Consider the following 20976-nt stretch of genomic DNA (forward strand, 5'->3'; position numbering starts at 1 on the left):
GTCCCCAGCATGTGTGGGCAGGATACAGCTCCTCATGGACTGCTGGACCAGAGCCCAGGCTGTGCGCTGGCGGTTAGCCAGCTACTACCGGTCGGCCGAGCCTGCCTGGGTTCCTGGCCTCTCCGCGTGGCCGCGCACAACCTGGCAGCCATCTTCCTCAGGGCAGATGAATGAGAGGGCGAGAGGGTGCCAGCGTTGATCATCTTGTCTTGGCAGTGACCTCCCCTCCCTTTCCTTGGCATTCTGCTCGTCTGAAACCAGTCACAGGGTCTGGCCCCCACGAGGGCAGGGTGACATGGGGGTGTGCATAGCGGGGGAGGAGGGTGGGGGGGTTAAAATCCTGGGACCGTCTTGGAAGCAGTGCACCACGGCCCTGACTCTGACCGTGGCCCGAGCCTCATCCCGTTGGGCCGGCAGTGGTGTGTTCCCGGAGGCCCTGCGCCGGTGCTTCTCGGCATCTGCAGAGGGCATCATGCCAGAGCACAGTCAGGTAGTGACTCTGGCAGCCTCGCCTCGTCCAGGCAGATGTTTTCTGGATCAGTGAGGCCCTTTATGCCTTTCAAGTCCACGTAGGGACTGTCACCCTCCAGCTGTCCACATCTGAAAGCGCATCCTGTCCTGCGAACCTTGCTGGCCCCACGCTGTGCTCAGGATAAAGGCCAGCCCCTTACTGGGGCCTGCGGTCCTGGGTCTTGCTGCTCTGGCCTCCTTTCTCGCCAGCTCGTGCTCCGTACCCCCCTCCCCAACCTTGTTCAGACTCCCCGAAGGGTCCTGTGCACGCCACCTCCGCTCCTTGGGATGTCCCCTCTCCTGCTTAGCTCTGTTCACCCTTCAGGTCACAGGATCAAATGACGCCTTGCCAGCCCTTCCCTGACCGTTCCCATATGCTAACTAGACCCGGCGCCCCGACGTTTGCTCTCGGAGACCCTGGGCTCCCCTCAGTGCAGATTCATTTCATGTCAGTTCTGACTGGCCTCTGCTTTCTCCACCGGACTCCATTCTGAGAGAGGGCCCGCGCCGCCCGCTCCCTGTCGGATCCTCAAGGCCCGGTTAGATAGATGTTTAGTTTATCCTGGACGTTCAGGAAATATTTGTAGATGGAATGAACAAACTGGGACTTCCCCTGTTTTGTCCATGAGCCAGAACGTTCTGAGTTTGCCTTCCTGACAGTGTGGCTCTTGCTTTGATTCAGGTGAATGTGCCCCGGTGTTTGCCGTTCTCCGGAGTGGGGAGGGTGAAGCAGGCCGCATGCGGTGGTACGGGCTGCGCTGTGTTAAATGGTGAGACCCTCCTGTGGGCGGCTCGTGGGGAAGCTGTCGGTGCCTTGGGCGGGAGAAGGGTCAGGGTCCCTTGGCGTCACGGCCGTAGAGCTCAGCCTGAGGGAGGGAGAGCGGCGCAGCTCAGGGGAGGTCCAGCCAGACTGGGCTCAGCTAATCGAGGGTGGGGGTGACTTGTTGACAGGAGGGTAACAGCGATTCAGATGTAGACAAATTGACAGCAAGCGAACACAGTCATTCTAGCCTGTTACAGCGGCCTCTGGAGTGGGGAACGAACTATTTCTCCCTCCCCCTTAGCCTGGGCCAGAGCCTTCCCCAGCAAGGCTGTTCCGGGAAATAAAGGCAGGTAGGAGAAGGGCCGTAGGGTCTGGATACCGAGGCTTGTACCCCTGGGATTAAACCTTTTATGACCAAAATAATCATTTCTGAGACTTGCAGAAATCTGGCCAGAGTGCTTTGTGTACTTGGCTTGGTCTCCCGATCGGTTCAAAACGTAGAGTGTCAGCATGGCGAAAACCATCCTCTGGGCCACCCCTGTGCTCACGGGGCTTCTGGGTGATATATGAGCTAATCCCATCTGGGTTACCCTCAAGATGTGGGGGATTTGTATCCTGAGATGGGCCAGCCAGCTAGACGTCCACCACCAGCCAGAATTAGAAAGAGGAGAAAAGAAACATTATTTTAAGTGTCTGTCACTATGTTCTTGCCAAGCAAGGAGAGGGGAAAGCCTATGGGGCTGTAACGGGTCTTGGTGGTACGGTCTGGATTTCTCGTGAGGGCCGGCTGCACGTGGTTTGACTTACCATTGTTTTTGCTGTAATGTAGGAGAAGGACATGTTTTTGTCTGGGGCTATGGAATTCTTGGGAAAGGACCAAACCTTGTGGAAACCGCACTTCCAGAAATGATTCCACCCACCGTCTTTGGCCTGACGGAGTTCAACCCAGAAGTCCAAGTCTCCCTCATTCGATGTGGCCTCAGCCACTTTGCCGCCCTGACCAGTAAGTGAGGGGCCCGCGCAGCCCCAAAGATGGGCAGGGAGCTTAGCCGTCTCCCTGGGCAGTGGGGCAGCCACCCCGCGTGGGTAATTAAAGAGCGCGGCTGATCCGGGAGGCACTTGGCTTGAGGACGTAGGATGTGTGTCTTCTCTTCATCCCAGAGTTGTGTTTTTGGTTCATCTGGTTTGTGGTCAGGCTAACATTAAAGTGAGTCCTCTCAAGAGGACACTGGTGGGTGGGGGGAGAGGGGACCCTCGAGCGTGTTGGGGAGGCGGGAGGAGACCAGAGGAGGTTTGGCGAGTCCTCGGTGGGTAGTGGNGGCGGCGGGGGGGGAGGTGGTCACATGGCGGGAGGCAAGTTTGTAAGCCCATTGTGTGGGTTTGCGGAGGTGAGTCTGCCCTGCTCCCCTACCCCCCCAGGGCCCGGAGGAGGGGAGGGTGATCGCAGGGGAGGCCGAGATGGGGGTTTGCGCAAAGGTCAGCCAGGCGACAGAGCCAGGAGGTAGCCCGTGACTGCGGCCCTCGAGCATGCGTGCTTCCCTCGAACCGGGGTGACCCCCCCCCTCCCCCGTTAGTCCAGTAGGAAGACTGAACTCGATTTTGTGTTGTGATTCTCAGGTCATCGCACTGTTTCCTTGCAATTAGAAACTCTTTTCGTTTCACAGTTAGGAAATTGGTTTGTTTTTGTTCCTTTTTCTGTTTTGTTTTGTTTTTTAAGCATCTGGGCTGGGACGGCAGGTTGGCGTTGTCCTGAGTCACGTGACGAGAACCTGCGAGCGCGGTTGTGGCGCAGGGTGTTGTCTGGCGCAGAGTCGCATGCCCGGAGGTGCACATGAGGTGTTCGGCTGGGGTTGACTGCCTTCTGTTTGCTGTTGTGCCGTGTGGCTACTAAGCCACCCCTGCGCGTGTGGGTCAATGTCTCCTGGTGGGGGAGCACCAGCGCCTGCCCTTGGGCCCCGCATTTGCATCCGGCCAGCTGGGAGTCGGCGCTGGTTGGTTTACCCTGAGGTCTGCCAACCTTTTGGGGGCCCAGACTGAATTGGTCTGTCGAACACCTCAAAGCTGAGGCTGGAGGACCCAGGAGGATGGTCAGATCGGGGGGCTCTGCCAGCCCGGAACGAAAGGACTCGGTATTTAACCAGCCCGGATTATCGTCCCGGCTTCTCTGTGGCGGCCTTGGTTCTCATCCCCGCGAATGAAGCCTTTTTGCCGGAAATGGGGTCTCCGTGTCAGAGCGCGCCCCACGCTGGTGTGGACAGGAGTCTGAAGCGACGGCTGGGCCGGGGGCATCGCCCCGTCTGCCCTCCTCTGCGGCGTGGTTTACAGTCTGTAACCCTGCCCTCTTACAGTGCGGTCGGCTCATCTGTTTATGTGTAGCTCCAGCCCCGTGAGGACAGGGACTGTGCGTGATCAGTCGCTGCCCCGTCTCAGCCCCCAGCACACACATGAAGACCTGGCCAGGGAGGCCCTGGTCACTCTGTCTCTTGACCAGACGCTCCTGAGATAGAGACTGAAACCCAGGCGAGGAGTGACATCGTCCTACTGCTCGCTCTGTCAGGGCATGACCGGGGTTTGCAGGTGCTCGGCTTTCAATGTTTGGGGGGGTATGCTTCAGGGGTGAGCAGAGTGGGCTGTGGCCGGAGCCACACGCTCGTGCTAGCCCCCGAGGGACGCACGCGGCGGGGGTCTGGGCGTGACCGTGTCCTGGTGTGGGGACGGTGCCCGGGAGAAGCTGACCTGTCACGCTGGGCACTGCTGGTACCGGAAAGCCTGTCCTCATGACCCTTCCTCCTGCCCGAGGCCTGGCCCCCTCCCAGCTGCCCTTCTCCTTTCTTTGCAGACAGAGGGGAGCTGTTCGTGTGGGGCAAGAACATCCGAGGCTGCCTGGGCATCGGTCGCCTGGAAGACCAGTATTTCCCCTGGAGGGTAAGGCTGTGCGGGGCGGGCTCAGGGCACGCACAGCGAGGTCCCCCCCACCCCCCGGAAGGCAGCGGTGCCCAGCGTGGAGCTGGGCGGGTGCCAGGGCCGTGGGACCCACTCCTCGGCCCAGGTCCCGGCCGCCCCCTACTGCCCTGCTTTGGCTGAGGCCAGTCGTGGCGGGGAGCTGGGGGGGTGNCGGTCTCTTGGTGCCCCGGGAGAGGCCTCTGGAGAGGCCGGCCGTGGGCGCGTGGAGCGGGGCCCCATCAGGGAGGGACAGGAGCTGGCTGTGGTGTTGGAGCCGCATGCAGGGGCCTGTGCCCAGGGAGTGTGACGGCGGATTCAGAAGAAGGCAGGATGTTTAACATTCGGAGTGCCTTAACCACAGCCACCAGGGTGAAAACAGTAAAAGTTTTTCTTAGGGGGACAATGCAATTATACAAAAAAGGCTCGTTTCAAAATTAAAGGGGAAAAGTTCTCTCTTAAACTGTAGTTTATCTCCATGTTGTTTACTAAGTTCTGAAAAACGGCAAAAGCTGTTCATATTTTTGAGAACAGACCAAATGTACATGGTACAAGACGTAAAAAATAAGTCCTCACGTCTCGTCCCAGAGGCAGCCTCTGGCACTGGTTTCTTATGTTCCCTTCTAGAACAGTCTGCAGTCTCTGTGTAGAGAAGCATGTGTGTGTGCACGCGTGTGTGTGTGTGTACATGGGTTAAATGTTTTCTTTGAAGGTTGGATTTTAATAACGTGGGTTTTTAAAAAAATTTTTTTAAATATTTTTCTATTTAGAGAGAGAGATTGCGAGCAGGGGAGGAGCAGAGAGAGAGGGAGACACAGAATCAGAAGCAGGCTCCAGGCTCTGAGCTGTCAGCACAGAGCCCGATGCGGGGCTCGAACTCAGGAGCCGTGAGATCATGACCTGAGCCGAAGTCGGCCGCTTCACCAACTGAGCCACACAGTCACCCCAATAATGTGTTTTGAGGGGCACCTGGGTGGCTCAGTCAGCCGAGCGTCTGACTCTTGATTTCAGTTCAGGTCATGATCCCCGGGTCATGGGATTGAACCCCATGCTCCACCCAGTGTGAAGCCTACTGAAGATTCTCTCTCTCCCTCCTCCTTTCTCTGCCCCTCTTCTGCTCATGCGCTCTCTCTCAAAAAAAAATTTTTTTTAATTAAAAAATAATGGGTTTTGAAATTGTGTGAAGCATGTTTTGAAACTGCATGTGAAAAAGCAAAAGGAATCTATAACTTAGATAAAATGATAAGGATTTGCCTGTGTCCAAACCGCCCTGCAAAATGTTTGGAGGCACTTGAGCATTTTAGGGGCTGTTTCCCTGGTGGCTGGCTGTCCTTGCTCCCTGTGACCTCGCCAGGCCCTGAGGCCTTTAGAGAAGTGCTGCGCGGCCTCTAAGAACACGGGGCAGATCCAGAGGCTTTGTGCTGGCGGGGGGAACGGCTGTGCACTGGAGCTCCTCAGAGCTCCCTCGCCTGTCCCCTGAGGTGGGAGGGGTGGATAGCTGGTCAGTGGCCAGCGGGCTCTCTCCGCACCCTGGGCTGTCCCCCTGACGGCTGCCAGGCTGCTGTCCTTCCCCGGCCCGTGTGCTGAGCCTGACTCATCTGCAGGGCTGGGAGGGCCGGCGGCCGAGAGCAGCATGGAGGGAGGTGCTGGGCGCCTGGCCGTCCCTGCTCTCTGTGGCCCCAGCTGCCAGGCTGCGCTCTGGGGAGGGCAGTGGCAGGGACCAGCTTTGGGGTCAGCGGGGCTGCATTCCTTCAAGATCACATCAGCCTCTTATTAGCAGTTAGACCTCACTCTGGTCTGTTCCTAGTTGCACTCACTTTNTTTAAAGTTTTATTTTTGAGGGGGGGGGGGGGAGGGGCAGAGAGAGAGAGACAGAGACAGAGAATCCCAAGTAGGCTCCGTGCAGTCAGCCAGGAGCCCCTGGTTTCATGTTTTTTTAAAAAAAAATTTTATGTTTTTTTATTTCTGAGAGAGAGAGGGAGGCACAGAATCTGAAACAGGCTCTAGGCTCTGAGCTGGCTGTCAGCACAGAGCCCGACGCGGGGCTCAAACCCAATGAACCGTGAGATCATGACCTGAGCCGAAGTCGGACACTTAACTGACTGAGCCACCCAGGTGCCCCTTTCATGGTTTTTTAAATTACAGGCGATTTTTATTTTAAAAACTGTGTTTTCTTATTAATCTTTGGAGGGGGAACTGTTCTATCATTTAAAAGTATGCCAAGGGGCGCCTGGGTGGCTTAGTCGGTTAAGCGTCCGACTTTCGCTTAGGTCATGATCTCGCAGTTCGTGGGTGCGAGCCCCATGTCGGGCTCTGTGCTGGCTGCCAGCTCGGANAAAATTAAAAATATAAAAAATAAAAAAATAAAAGTATGCCAAGAAGGTAGGGGTGCCTGAGCGGCTCAACTGGTTAAGCGTCCAACTCTTGACTTCTGCTCAGGTCATGATCTCACTGTTCGTGAGATTGAGCCCCGCATTGGGCTCTGTGTTGACAGCACGGAGCCTGCTTGGGGTTCTCTGTCTCCCTCTCTCTCTGCCCCTCTGCTGCTCATGCTTGCTCTTTCAAAATAAATAAACATTAAAAAAAACAAAAAAAGGCTTCCAGGAGGGGAAGGAAACCAGTAGAGCCTTCCCTGCAGCTCCTGCAATGGGCACGAAGTCTTGCTTGTGGACGCACAGAGCCCGGCCTTCTCCGACAGTATGAAGGCCCAGGGAGTGACAGCAGAGCCACCCGATTCAAAACCCTGTCCTTCCGGAAGCTTTCCAGGGGGCTTTTCCTGCTGCACACGAACACTCAGAGCTCAGAGAGGGTTGGTGACTTCTTTGGGCCGCTCATCCTGTGAGCAGCAGGGCCCAGATTCAGGCTCCGACGTGTCCACCTTTGAGACCGTGGTCTCTTCTCTGTGCTGCCCTCTGTGAAGGCCTGGAGCTGGAGACTGAGGTCCGCAGCAGTGGGGAGAGGTGGGTGCTCACCGCCCAGGTCTGTCCAGGACCCTCCCACCTCTGTGGCGGCGCTGAGAACATGGGAACGGGCCACTGGGGCAGCCCCTCCTCTCCCACCTGGGTGCTCTTTCCAGACCAGAGTCACTGTGTGCCTGAGAGGCGGCTGTCTGCTGTGCCGGGACCTTGCTGTTCTTCCCCCTCAGCCTTGAGACACCCTGCGAAGCCCCCACCCCCACCCCCCTGCAGCTACGCTCACTGGGGATCCAGGGGCTGCCCCGTCTCAGGGCCAGTCAGAAGGCGGGCTGCGACCCGAACATGGGGCTCCGTGTGCAGACGGTGCCGCCCCTTGCCATGCGCCCCTCGGGTCAGGACCAGGTGGGGCGCATGGGCTGGCAGACGGGCCCCAGGCCCCAGGAGTGCGTCTGGGGGAAATGACCTCTTGCTGCCACAGGGGACCCTGCAGACGCAGCCAGGTCGGGGAGTAGCCGGGGGCCCAGCCCGGTGTTCCCTCCCAGCCTTCTCCCGTGGATGTGTGTCTTACCACCTTGTCATTGTGAAGAGGAATGTTCCTGAAGGATTCTGCTCAAACTTTTAAGAGTCCTTCAGGTCAGATGTGGTTCAGTTTTGGGATCCATTTCTCTGCAGTAACTCTGTTGTGAGTGTGAAGTGATTTAGACTAGAAACTTGAACCTTGTTGACGACACAGAACATACGGCAGAGAGCAGTCTCTCTCGGACTTTGCTCAGATACCCTGAGAGCTGAGCCCTCGTGCGCCAGGGGGAGTGCGGCCGCAGGGACCCCGCCGCTCCCCAGCCCTGACCGGCCCCCCCGGCCCGTACACCGGGGCCGGTGGTGGACCCCGCTGGGGGCCCTAATGGCCAGAGCGCCCGAGGAGCAAGAATGCAGGTGCTCACGTGCCGCAGCCTGGGGACAGATTAGTGCTGAGGGCGGCAGCCTCCCCAGGGAGGTCAACATGATGCGCTCTAATGGCCCAGGAGGGTTGCTAGGAGTTCGTCCAGGCCCTGTCACCACACAGGCAGCCTGTCCTCCTCTGCCTCCGTGGCCAGCCTGGAGTGCTCTCTGCGCCTCCATCAGTGCCTTCTGTGACTGGTGTTGCTGGAGATGTTTGCTTAGGGAGGGCATGGCAGGTGGCGCGACGCAGCTACTCGCGTCCCTTTGCCTGCTGGCCAGGAGCCCCTAATGGACTCGTCTCCGCACGCAGAGGGGCCGGCGCTTCTCCTCTGGGCCTTTAGGCCAGGCCATCTGGATGGCGCCCTCCCGCCCTTGAGCTCAGTAAGCTCCATGGGCTGTTATGGACCCCCCTCTGGCAGTCGCGCTGCCTGGTGGAGGGCCGCCACCAGGGGAGGGTGGCAGAATTTGGATCGGGTCACACAGAGCAGCAGCAGCATCCTGTCTGGAAGGAGGGTGGGGTCCAGTGAAAAATCCAGTTCAGGGGAAAGGTGGGGACCAAGGGGCAGATGCTGACAGGGTGGGATGAAAAGAGATTTAAGGGGCACCCAGGGGGCCCATTCGGGTGAGCATCCAACTTTCGGTTTTGACTCAGGTCATGATCTCTTGATTCGTGAGTTCGAGCCTGGCATCGGGCTCTGTGCTGAAGGTGCAGAGCCTGCTTGGGGTTCTCTCTCTCTGTCCCTCCCCCACATGCACATGCTTGCTCGCTCCCCCCTCCCTCTCAAAATAAATAAATAAACATTTGATAAACAAACCTAAAAAAGGTATTTCATACCAGGGTGCCTGGCTGGCTCAGCAGGAAGAACGTGCAACTCTTGAGCTCAGGGTTGTGAGTTCGAGCCCCACACTGGCCGTAGAGATTACTTAAAAATAAAACCAGGAGGAAGAAAAAGGTATTTAATACCTTATTGTTCTTTTTCACGGAATGTCATTCTGTGGTGCAGCCATGCGAGTGGCTTGCCTCTTGAAAATAATGATAATAGTGTAACAGGAGAGGGGCGCCTGGGTGGCTCAGTTGGTTAAGCATCCAACTTTGGCTCAGGTCATGATCTCATGGTTCATGGGTTTGAGCCCCGTGTCAGGCTCTGTGCTGACAGCTCAGAGCCTGGAGCCTGTTTCAGATTCTGTGTCTCCCTCTCTTTCTGACCTTCCCCTGCTCATGCTGTCTCTCTCTCTCTCTCAGAAATAAATAAAACATTAAAAAAAAAATAGTGTAACGGGAGGAAGGAAAGCGCCCCTCTTCCAGAGAACAGGCTTGGCTATGGGGATGGATGGGCAAATTCTTGAGCTGCGGGCCCACCCGGAGCCGGTTGGGGTGGTCGTTTCCTAGGCCACAGCCTGTAGAACAGTCAGAGTCATTTTCTTTTATTTTTAAAAGTTCTTTCTAAGTTTGTTTATTTTGAGTGAGACCAAGACAGTGCAAGCATGGGAGGGGCAGAGAGAGAGAGAGAGAGAGAGAGAGAGAGAGAGAGAATCCTCAACAGGCTCCATGCTGTCAGTGTAGAGCCCGATACGGGGCTCGAACTCATTAACCATGAGATCATGACCTGAGCTGAAACCAAGAGTCGGGTGCTTACCCGACTGAGCTCCCCAGGCGCCCACAGTGAGTCCTTTTGAAGGCCAGCAGGCCAGAGCCTCCCCATCAGCCTGATGTCACCTTGCCGGTTGGACCATCCTGCAGTGACATGTTGGTGCAGCTGGGCAGCGCTGATGGGACGTCCCACGAGGCCCGCGGTGACCGTCCTTGTTGGCGGGTGCAGGTCATTGGGGAAATCGCCAACTTAGGTGGCTGACTCGGTGAAGATGCTGCCCCAGGCAGAGCCTGGCTGCAGGAGAAGGGGTTTCCGAACTGCTCCAGGGAGCCCTGGGGGGTCCACCATGTACCTGAGTGGGGGGCAGGTGCTGACCCTTGGCAGGGTCACACTCGGGGCATGGGCTGCGGGATGGGCACATTCCAGCGGCCTCTCCAGTGGGTGGGTGCGAAGAGTCCTGTCTGCCGTGGGCCGGTAGGAGCTGGGATGACTTTCCACAGTGATTGCATTTATTCATCTTCACACACCTGCCAACAAGGCAGAAGCACCCCCACTTCTGGGGAGGGAGCCGAGGCTCAGGGAGGTTAAATCACCAGCCAGGAGGCAGAGCCGGGGTCAGGCCCAGGTGGGCCTCCTCCAAGCCCGTCCCCCCCCCACCTTCCTCCCTCCCCCACCNAGGTGACGCTGCCCGGGGAGCCTGTGGACATGGCGTGTGGTGTGGACCACATGGTGACTCTGGCCAAGTCGTTCATCTGATGCAACTTCCAGACCTGTGCGAGCCCAGGCCTGGCCTCAGAACCACCTGGACTGCTCAGCAGGGGGTCGGAGGGGACCAGGGCCCTTTGCGAAGTGTGACGCGCTCTCCTGGTGCCCTCAGCAGGAACGTCCTGGAAGAAGGCCCGTGACTCTGTCTCCTCTCCAGCTGGCGGGGGACCTGCTGTGTTCAGCAGGCCAGGCAGCAGTGACACGAGTCCCAGGCCGCGTGGCCCTGGCAGGGCGAGGGTCACCCACACATGACAGCCCCGGGGTCGCCTCTGGCCGGAGAAGCCGGTTTGGGGAACGCCTAGCTCTGTGGTGTGCCATTTTGTTTGATCGTAAACAGGGCCTGACAGCGTGGCCCCAGGGGGACTTCTGGACCCTCCGACCACAGCCGGGCCCACGGCTGGCATGTGGGCATCAGGGCGAGCCCGGCCTGGCTAAGGCCCGGGGTGTCCACTCAATCATCTGGGCCCTACCGCCCCCCCGCCCGGCTGGGGCGAGCAGTGAGCCCATCCCGCCGCAGCCTGGCCACAGGGCTGCCCAGGGAAGAGACCAGAAGCCCTGGAGAATGTCTGAGCTGGTGACATAACTTGTCCTTCTGTTTAAAAACCTCTTTTAGAACTCTCTTTAGGAATAAAGCCTATTTTCTGCCTTATTTTTGAGCACTGAAGACGCCTTTTATTTCTATCTTACCTGCTCAGTTAGAGCCGAGCTTTCAGAAACCGGGCTGTGGACAAAGAGACAACTAGAAGCCGGGGACAGATAACTTTAGAAGACCGTCCTGCTTGAAGGCGAGTTTTCTGTAGGGGTCTCTCTCCTCCCATGGCTCAGCTGGGAGAAAATAATGAAACTAAAACTAACCGATGATCGTGTCGCAAACCGGGGAGCCCAGTGGCTACACCCCCTTCCTTTTGTCCACTCTCTCAACAGATACTTCCTGTGAGCCACCCCCCCATCTGCCAGGTTCCGTTCATCACACCGGGTGGAACACAGTAAACAGGCAAGGTGGAAAATACGGTAGATGGTTACGTGGGTCGTGGAGAAAAATCGGGGAAGGGCAGGCGACGTGGGGCCTTTGCGGTTGGAAGTGGACGGGGCGCCTGGGTGGCTCAGTCAGTTGAGCCTCCGACCTTGGCTCAGGTCATGATCTCACGGTTCGTGAATTGGAGCCCGCGTTGGGCTCTGTGCTGACAGCTCAGAGCCTGCTTTGGATTCCGTGTCTCCCTCTCTCTCTCTCTGCCCCTCCCCGACTCATGCTACGTCTCTCTCTCTCTCGAAAATAACCATTTAAAAAATGTTTTTTTAATCTTGGAGACAGAGAGAGTGGGGGAGAGGGGCAGAGGGAGAGAGAGAAAGAATCCCAAGCAGGCACCTAGTTCGGCATGGAGCCCAATGCCAGGCTCGATCCCACGACCCTGGGATCATGACCTGAGCCGAAATTGAGAGTCTTAAAGTGTAACGGTACTTAGTTAAGCAGAATTCCTTGCTGTGTGTGACCTGAGGCCCCAGAAATAAGCCAGGGTGCCTCTGGGGGTGCGGCCCTGGGGCCCCTCTCCTGGGGACTTCCCTCCACTTCTCTGTAGAGAAGCAGTTGTTAAGCTTACAGCAAAGATTTCCCATAAACTAAAGAGAGAAATTGAAAATACTTTGTCGTTTTCCTTCCTGAAACTCATGGTTGGGCCGCATCCCACGTCGCCCCAGCAGCGAAGGACAGAAATCTGTCCTCCGTGAACTACACATCTTAAAGCTCCTACTGGTTTCCAGAGGGTGAGTGTCCTAGAAGGTCAAGGTCATGCCCGGGGTCCCACCAGTGGCATTCAGGGGCAGGGCGTGATGGTGCTGGGCAGCGTCTGTCAAATGGTTTTAAGCCTTCCACCCCAGATTCACATCCAGGAATTACCTCCATCTTGGACACAGCGACCACGGTACTTGTGAGGGACGCCCTGGGATTGGTCTTAAAACCCAGCGTCTTCCAGTCGGGTTTGGTCCCCCGGGCTGGTCGGAATGTGGCAGCCACATGCCAGAGTCTCTCCACAGTCCTCTTCGGTGCCGGTGTCTCTTCTCAGCTTCTGTCCCCTCATTCCTGACCCTCCCAGCACTGGGCCTGGGTCCCCACGGATGTCGTCCTCTGAAGGCCTGAGAGGGCGTTCAGTCCGCAGACCCCAGAGGGAGAAGCCTTCAGAGCAGCAGAACTTTTTGGAACTCAGGGTGGTAAGAGAGTGCTCTAGCCCCCTGCTCCTGCCCTTCAATCTCCAGGGGCAGGGGTGAGGTGAGGTGGGGTGGGGGTGGGCGGAAGAGGCCAAGCACAGGAACAGGTCTTCAGCCTTGCCCTGCTCACACCTGCCTTCCATGGAAGATACCAGAGAGGTCTGGACCTCTCTTACGCCTAGGCAGCCCCAATGCCCACCTTCCAAGGCAGCAAGGAGCCAGACACCAGAGGCTCACGGGAGGGGCGCTGGGCACGCGCCCTCCCTCTTGCCTCCAGTGTCTTGTCTGAGCAGTCCTTCCTGGGGGTGTGGGGGGGTGTGGTGTCCACAGGAGGNGAGCGGCCTCCTCCCGGGTCAGACTGGAGCCAGGCCGTAGGAGGACAGCATGGTGCTCAGCGGTGGCGCGTGAATTCTGAGGCCTGGGAGGAAAAAAACTGCTCTGGCCTCTACCTTGGCCCTCGAGTCCCTTGCTCTGGGGGAGGCTGGGCACCACCCCGTGAGGAAACCCAAGCCACCCCGTGGGGAGACCCCCGCGGAGAGGAGCAAGCAGGCTTCCTGCCAGCAGCCGGGCCCAACCTGCCAGGCTCGGAAGTAGGGCCTCTGGTCTCTTGGCCAAGACTTCAGACGCCCGCAGCCTCATGGGGGTCTCTGTGCCAGGACTGTTGACTGTGCTCGGATTCCCAACCCACAAACCCCGCCCCCGCCCCCCACAGTCGTGTTTAAAGCTAAGTTTGGGGGCCACTTGTTACGCAGCACCAGGCAGCCAATACGGCCCCTGTCGCTCTGGGGGACGTTTCTTCCCTCAGACTCTGGGTGTTGGGCCGGAAGCCTTGTCTCCTTCCTCCCAGCACCTGCCACCTGTCCTCCACCCCCTCACCCCCAACCGCAGCGTGGAGAAGGGAAAGATCGCACACGTGGTCCCACGTCAGCCCCAAATCAGCCAGCCATCAGCCACCATCCATTTTTTTTCTCCATTTTAATTAACACTTTACAAAGTACAAAATATACTGTCTTTTTTTTTGGGGAGGGGGGGACATTAGGTACTTTTTTTCTCTCCGTCATACAGTACATGAATCTCGAGGGTTTTGTGTTTCTTCAAGAAAGAGAGTAAGCGTGAGGGCCCCGGGGCCTCGGGTCACCCAGTGCTCCCCCCTCGCCCAGGCCCTGGGACAGATGAGTGCCACTGCTGCTGCTGGTGACCCGGGGCATTGCCAGGTGAGGGCCAGACCCCCCGAGGCGAGGCCCTGGGTAGGGCAGAGGCCCCTCGGAGCCCCATCATGCACCCAACACCCACACACCCCCATCTCTGGATAACGGAAATAATTTTGGCATAGAGCAAGAGGAGGGCTTGGGATTTTCTTTGTCATCAACCCCCTGCCCTCTCTCCACCTCCACCCCGCCCTGCTCAGTTCTCCCTGGACCATTTTCTGAATAGGTAAACTGAGGCAGAGGACAAGAAAATGCCCTGGGCTTGACCTTGGTCTTGGGACACGAATTTGGCCCATCTTTCATCCACCACCCATGGCGCTCCCCACCCTGGTCTCCGACTTCGCTGGACACTCTTTGCAGATATGCCCCCCCCCGCCCCGTAGGCGAGGGGCGTCGGCACCCTAAACTTCTCCCTGTGAAGACCATCTTCAGGGCCGGATGCTTCGAAGAGCTGGCCCGGCAGGTCTAGCCCCTCGGGGCTGGCTGCGTGGGCTGCCAGGTGTCCGCGGGGCACAGCAGAGCCCCAGCTGGGGACACCTCTGCCCCCACACCCTATGACAACTCTCTGCGCAGAGCGCTCCCGAGGCCTCAGGATACCGAACGAGTGGGCCCTTGGCTCAGACGCGGGCTCTACACACACATGCTCGCACACACGCCGACGCGTAGGTCACGGTGTGGCACACTTCCGCGTGGACGTATACACACAGCTGCGGCCGAGCACACGCCACCGTCCTGACCCCCAGCCCTCCCCCGCCCTGTTCCAAGCCTCAAATTCCCTCACCGGCGCGGAGGCTGCGGCCACAGGTTCCTTGTCCCTCTGACCAGGGCCACTCCTAGCGCCATCGGCCCCAACGGGCTGCCTCAGCCAACAGCTCCCGCCCGGCCTGGCCTTCACCTTCTACAGAGCAGGCTTCACAGGAGGGCGTGGGTGTCCCCAAGGCCACAGCCCACCCTGTGGCTTTCTCCCAGGGTCTGAAGACACAATGTGTCTGAAGAGACACAATGAAGCTTTGCTCTTTTGTTGCCTCTAATTTGAAAATGAAAGAACGAAGAAAAGCTGGGATGAGCTGTGAGGTACAGGAAAAGGGATCTAGCTACAGTAGGACCCGGCTGCCCTCACCACGACGACCCCGCCTCTCTCCCCAGGCTGGCCCTCTGCTGGGTTGACCACCAAGAGGCCATCTTGGTTGGCTCCCCTCCGGCGGCCTCTCTGCAGGGAGGGCTACCGCCCCCTCCAGGCCCAGCGCTTCCCTCAGCACAGCGGGAAACCTGAAAACCCAAAGTTCTGGGGGTCTTTTGGGTGGTGTGGGGGGGTTGAGGGGGAGACCCCATTATCCTCGCCCCTCAAGCTCTGCTCACAGACCACACACAGAGCCACACACCAGCTCCCTTTCCCAGTGGCTGTGACAGCCACGACTGGCTGATCCCCAGCCCTGGCTTACAGGGGGGCACAGATATATTGGGGGGGGTTCTTCCTACCCCCTACTCCGTGTTCACTCAGGAGGTGGTGTCAAAGACTCCTAGGTCACAGAGCACAGGACTGCTTGGCTATCACCCGGGAGATCCTCAGGGTCCCTCTCAGCCCTGGCAGGGAACCCAGGTTGTCCCCACGTCCAATCCAGAGGCCCAGAGAGGCGGCCTAGGGAGACCACAGGACTCCTGACTCTGCCTCATCTTTGACTATCAGGCAAATGGTACCCTAGCTTGAGACAGGGGCCTCACCCTACTCGTCACCCCAGAACCTTCTCTGCCATCCTCTGTCACCTCACAGGGGTCAAGCCTCGCCAGACCACGCATCTTCTGGACACCACACTGGTCACCAAGGCCACGCTGTCTGATGGGGAAGGCCAGGGCGGGCAGCCCCCGGTCACCCGGCTCCTTTTCCCACCAGGGGCCTGTAGCCTGGAGTTGGTGGCAGGGGGGCAGAATGCTGGTGCTTAGGACACTCTGGACCCCCAGATCCCGGGGAGGGAGGTCTGCCCGCCTCTCCAGCTTGAACGTGTGCCCTGGGCTCTGGAGACCCCTGTGGAGGAAGGGGGTGCAGGAGGAGGAAGGCGTTTCTTGGAAACCAGGGCAGCCCATGCTGAGGGTCTGAGCCAGACTTTCGTAACTGGGGGTGAGGGAGAAGCGGGTGGTCACGCCTCCCCCTCCCCCGCCTCCTCTCTTTAGTGTGCAGGGATGGGGCAGGCAAGGGGTGAGGGTGGCTTTACGCTGGTGCGAGCCTTCCTTACCGCGGAGTGGCACGGAGGCAAAGATACACACCCAGAGCCCAGGAGGCAGGTCGGGGCCCCCACTCACCCCTACCTCTCAGCAGGAACCCCATTCCTCACTCAGGAACCCCATTTTCCTGCCCCTGCCACGTGCCCCACCAGCCAGAGCAAAAAGATCTGCAGCCTCGACAGCGTATTCCTCAGCCCGCTCTGGTGGGTCTGGAGACCCCCCCGCACCCAGCAAATGGGGAGCACTCCCCCCCAAACCGCTGTGGGGACCAAACCCGACTATGCTCCTCACAGGCACAGCGTGAGGGGAGCCCGAGGAATGGGAAGCTACAGATGGCAGCTTGGGCCCGGGCCCAGATGGCTGCCAACAGCCCTCGCCCCAGCCCCTTCTGGACCCAAGGCCAAGGGCATTGGTCCTTTTCTTGGCTAGACGGGGCCAGTGTCCAGGAGGCAGCCTGAGAAAAGAAGCTGAAATTTCTAAGCTTGCAGGTGAAAAGGACCTGGTAAGCCTTCAGCACAAACAGCCAGAGGGCAGGGGAGGGGACGGGAGGGGACGGGAGGGGGTCGGGGTGGAAAGCTGTGGCGCGACCACCTACCTGCCCAGGTCTTTGGGCTCAGGGCAATGGTCACAGGGCCTTTCTGCTCAAGGGCAAGAAATTCCAAAACTCCTCTCTCCACACCACCGTCCCCCAGATAAAACAAGGGTGCCCAGGGGCGTAGCCATGGAAACGGGTGCAGGAAGGGGCTGAATCCATCTCTCAGGGGAGACTCGGGGAGGGAGCCCTGGGGCTCTGCTCTGGGGCTGCTGGTTTTTTTTTTTTCTCTCAAGTCAGGGCTTCTCGAATAACGTATTGCCTATATACTTGAATTAAAAATATACGGTGGCTCAAAACGTGCCCGTGTGCACGGCAGACGCGGCAGGAGGAGGCCCTCATGCTCACACACGTGCGCACACGGCGGGGTCCGTGTCCACGTACTGTGCACACACGCGTGTGCGTGCTCACACAGCATATATTAACATATATATTGCTCAAGTATATATGCTATTTACAGTATATATCTATATCAACATAAAACACAGGTATTTATAAGTGTGTACAATAGATACGTCCTGCGGGGGGGGGGTCTGGGTAGCACACGCTTCCAGGGTCACGGGGCCAACACATTTGCTCGGCGGGGAGGGAGGGAAGGCAGAGAAGTGACATCACCAGGGGACCCAACGGCGAAGGAGTCTGGAGAGGCGTGCCACGGAAAACCAAGGCCTTCCAAGGAGGGAAAGGGGACGTGGTTGGGTGCTTTCCTGCCCGCTCGGCTCCCCTGCCCCGCCCCACCCCCCGTTTTGGAGCCAGCAAACAGATGGACACGTTTTGGTTGTTTTAAGAGTTTTGTGCAACACGAATTAACTTTAAAAAAAACCAAAAACCAAAAAAAAGGTGGGTTCCTAATCAGTGGTTGAGCCCTGAACATCTTCAAGGATCTAGACACAGCGCTCCTTCACCTGGTGGAGCCCCCCGGGAGGCAGAGGGCCCCCCGATGCTGGGAGAACGGGGCAGGGGGGGCTCACATGAGCCCTTCACCAGGGAGAGCGCCCCTTCTCCTCTGAGCTCCTAGGGAACAGCGCAAGGCGGCTGCCACCTGAGAAAAAGTGCCGGGGCGGGGGGAGGGGAGGGGGGAATGAGGCTCACCCCATTCCTCCTGGCCGAACTGCCACCTGGCCGCCCACTGACCCGGGCCTCTGGGCGCCCTGGGGGAACCCCTAACTTGTCACAGACCTCTGCTGCCTGCCTCCTGCTCTGAAAAAGCGAAAAAGCACTCATGCTTCTGTGACACCCAGTGATTCTCACGCCTGTCCCTGGAGCCACAGGGGGCCAGCCAAGTGACCCTGAGCCTCGGAGTCCCCAACAGAACTCAGTAGGCCCGTCCCCTGTCCGCTGAAACTGCCGCCAACCACAGCCTGGGCGCAAATACATTAAATAAGAAACTAAAACGTACGGTACGGTTTTCTCTATTAAGGCTCAGATAAGCTGCCTCCCAGGTCAAGTACTCATGAATGCCATGGGCCAGCTGAGGGCCAGGCAGGCAGGCGAGTTGGGGGCAGAGGCCTTCCACATCCCCCCAAAAGTGGGGCAGGGGAGGGGGCAGGAGAGTGACGGAGCCCTGTGCTGGTCTAGTCGACTGTTGGGGGTGGGGGTACCCCAAGGAACCCCAGGTCCAAAGTGCTGGGGGTGCCCCCACTTCAGGGAAACTGAGGCTCCGCCTGCCCAAGTAGGGTCCAGGGGAAGCGGAAGGGACAGGAGCCCAAGCCCCAGGCTGGTGGGTCTCCTGGGGACTGCCCCAGGAAAGAGTGCTTACGGCAGGGACGGTCTGGACAGGGTCCCCTTGGCAGTCTTGCTGGGAGTCGGGGCGTGGGCCCTGTGGATGGCAGGTGAAGTTCTGGGTGGCCTGGGTGCTCCCCAGATCGGGGCCCCGTCCACCTGCCCACGCTTGTCAGAGCCTCCCCAGCGCACCGGCCTCCACTCTGCGGGAACCAGCCCGGAGCCGATGGAACCGGAGACCAGCGGCCACCACATCCAGCCCCAGGGCCTCACAGGGGCCTTCCTGGTCTCCATGAACTCGGCTCCCCTCAGCCAGCTCCCCAACACGACCCGAAAATCAGAACCCCATTGTCTTGGAGGGGGAGCCTGCTTCCTTCAGCATCTGCCCCCAACTGGGCAGGGGGCGAGGGGAAGGCGGTCAGCTGGCAGGCTCCCTGGGCCTTAGACATCATTTTCTGGAGTAGGGGTGGGGGCGGAGGAGGCAGCTGGGAAGTCTCTGGAGGGCCTGGGGGCTCCAGGAAGGCAGGGGGGCATCAGGAGGCCTTAGCTTGGGCCCCAGGCCTGGCAGGGTGAACAATCGGGGGTGTCTCCCTGAGGCCCCGTCTTGGGGGCCCCCGGGGCCGATTTTCCAGTCTGTGAGAAATACTGTGAGAAGAATCTTCGGGGTAGGGGCCTGGCCCAGGCCTGGGGGGCAGACGGGGAAAAGCGGAAGAGGCCCTCCTAATGCTTCTCTGCTTGGCTGACTTTCAGGGCGCTGATGACGGCGTTGATGTTTTCTTCTGGTACCTGCAAGGGGCAGGAAGGGGCGAGTACCCGTGAGCCCCGAACCGGCATCCCTCACCCAGTGGGGGGCTGGTGCCGGACACTCACCAGCGCATGGTCGAACTTGAAAGTACTGATGTAGTAGGCGGGGATGTCTGCAGCAGCCAGGGGCTCGGAGATCTGGGCCACGATGCCACACTCATCTGGGGACAGGTGGGGACATGCTCAGCCTCCTCGGCCAGGCTTCTACCCTTCTCTGTGGACAGTGTCTGCCGCGCACCCAGTTTCTAAGCGCTCCCGCCCCTCACCCTGAAGCCTTAGTGCAAAGACCCCTCCACCCAGGAGCCTTCTCGGACATCCCGGGCCAGCAACGAGCTCTCCTCTGCAGGGCTCTGCACCGCCCAGCTCTGTCTGGCTTTGATGCCCCATTTCCAGGACTCGAGTGCTCCGAGTCGGAGCTGGAGGCGGCGTGGCCGATGGGAGGCCGTGGGTTCAGGCCCTCTCTGCTGTCGCCCTCTGACTCTCTTCTAGCCAGAAGACTGTGGTCCAAGTCACTTCCTCTCTCTGAGCATAAGCTTCCTTGCTGGGTCCCCACTGGGTAATGAATGACCTCTGCCTGTCCTAAAGGCAGTGCCAGACATTTGTTTGGGCCCAGAACGGGACTTCTTTCTCCCTCTAGACCTCCAAAGCAGGGGTGCATTCTCTCCTCGCCTCCAGCTTCCTGCCTGTTTTGAAGGCACTGCTGAAGGCTTCCTCCTACAGGAAGACCTCCAGGGTCTGAGGACCACTTTGCGTCACCAACAAAACACACTCAAAGTTTTCAGGTGGTTTCTCCCAAAGCCACTATTCTGACTTTGACAGTGGTACGTTTTCCCCAACACTGTCCCCGACTGGGTGGGAGAGTCCAGATTGGGTCACCAGTTCCCCATGTGACTCTGAGGCTGAAGCCTGGGAAACAGCCCCACCTCTACCCCATCAACACCCCATCGTCACCCCAACCAGCCTCCCCTCTGCCCCTTCACTCCCTGGCCTGGCTCCTGCTGGTCAGCCCAGCCCTGGACCTGTGTGGCGACCCTGCTACGCCCCTCAGGCTCCTGCTTTCCGCTTGGCTGGACCTGGAGGCCCTTTTGGTGGCTGTCCAGGCCTGGAGCCTGCGCATCTGGTGACCCTCTGTGCCACCACGTGGTAGATAGAGACCCTTTAGCTCCAGATGCAACAATCCTGATAAAAACGGAGGCAGGAGATTAGAGTCTAGAATGACGCCTTTGCCTTTCCAACTGTGGGCTGGGACCCACTGGTGACATCAATCCAGAGGGCTGGTGACCCGCGTCTCGCTGAATGATACAGACCAAACGGCACAGCGCAGAGCTTGGGCGAGTAGTTTTGTGCAAATGCAGTCTGGGCTTGTTCGCATGTGTGTGCGCGGGGATGGGATTATAAAACATGTTTACTCCAAACCACGCTCGGAAACATATGGGATCTGCCGGTCTAGAATCTTTCACATTCTCGGTAAGCTATTTTTCTTGCGGGGCTATTTATAGCTGCAAGTGTGGCTTCGAAGCCCGCAGCGTCCCGCGGCCGATTCCCACACACACCCTTGCCCCTGGCTGCCCGCCCACGGGGCCGCTCAGACAAAAACAGCCTGGCGGCATCGTGCACACGCTTGCTGAGGGAGAGATGTTTTGAGTTTCCTCCACCTCCCCTCTTTATCTCTTCTTTATTTGGACTTTCTGTTTTTGCATTATAAGGGGTCTATTTTGATCAACTCGGAACCAGGGCTGGGGACAGAAAAGACAGAAAAGACAAGCTGACGTGCATGTCTTCCTGCTTCTCGCCTGTATCTCCT

At 58.6% G+C, this 20976-nt stretch overlaps 2 protein-coding genes across 4 annotated transcripts in view; one reads left to right on the top strand and one right to left on the bottom strand.

The window, feature by feature from the left end:
• RCC1L (RCC1 like) overlaps positions 1 to 11073 on the top strand; it is a 28733-nt gene extending 17660 nt beyond the window's left edge. For 2 of the 3 annotated variants that reach the window (XM_077777916.1, XM_077777917.1), the window contains exons 8-11: positions 1193 to 1280; positions 2103 to 2276; positions 4113 to 4198; positions 10338 to 10499. In XM_077777916.1, the coding sequence (XP_077634042.1) occupies positions 1193 to 1280; positions 2103 to 2276; positions 4113 to 4198; positions 10338 to 10415 (426 nt within the window). In that variant the 3' untranslated portion in view covers positions 10416 to 10499. Of the gene's footprint in view, positions 1 to 1192; positions 1281 to 2102; positions 2277 to 4112; positions 4199 to 10337 lie in introns of all 3 variants that reach the window. The other variant, XM_077777919.1, reaches the window with a different exon arrangement.
• A 2511-nt stretch (positions 11074 to 13584) lies between these two features.
• The window catches only part of CASTOR2 (cytosolic arginine sensor for mTORC1 subunit 2), a 55732-nt gene continuing 48340 nt past the window's right edge, over positions 13585 to 20976 (bottom strand). The window contains exons 8-9 of the mRNA XM_077777802.1: positions 19239 to 19333; positions 13585 to 19154 (exon numbers count right to left, since the gene is read on the bottom strand). Of these exons, the coding sequence (XP_077633928.1) occupies positions 19089 to 19154; positions 19239 to 19333 (161 nt within the window). The 3' untranslated portion in view covers positions 13585 to 19088. The remainder of the gene's footprint in view (positions 19155 to 19238; positions 19334 to 20976) is intronic.

This window comes from Crocuta crocuta, unplaced genomic scaffold (assembly GCF_008692635.1).
Source record: "Crocuta crocuta isolate KB4526 unplaced genomic scaffold, BGI_CrCroc_1.0 scaffold217, whole genome shotgun sequence".
Taxonomy (NCBI): Eukaryota; Metazoa; Chordata; class Mammalia; order Carnivora; family Hyaenidae; genus Crocuta; species Crocuta crocuta.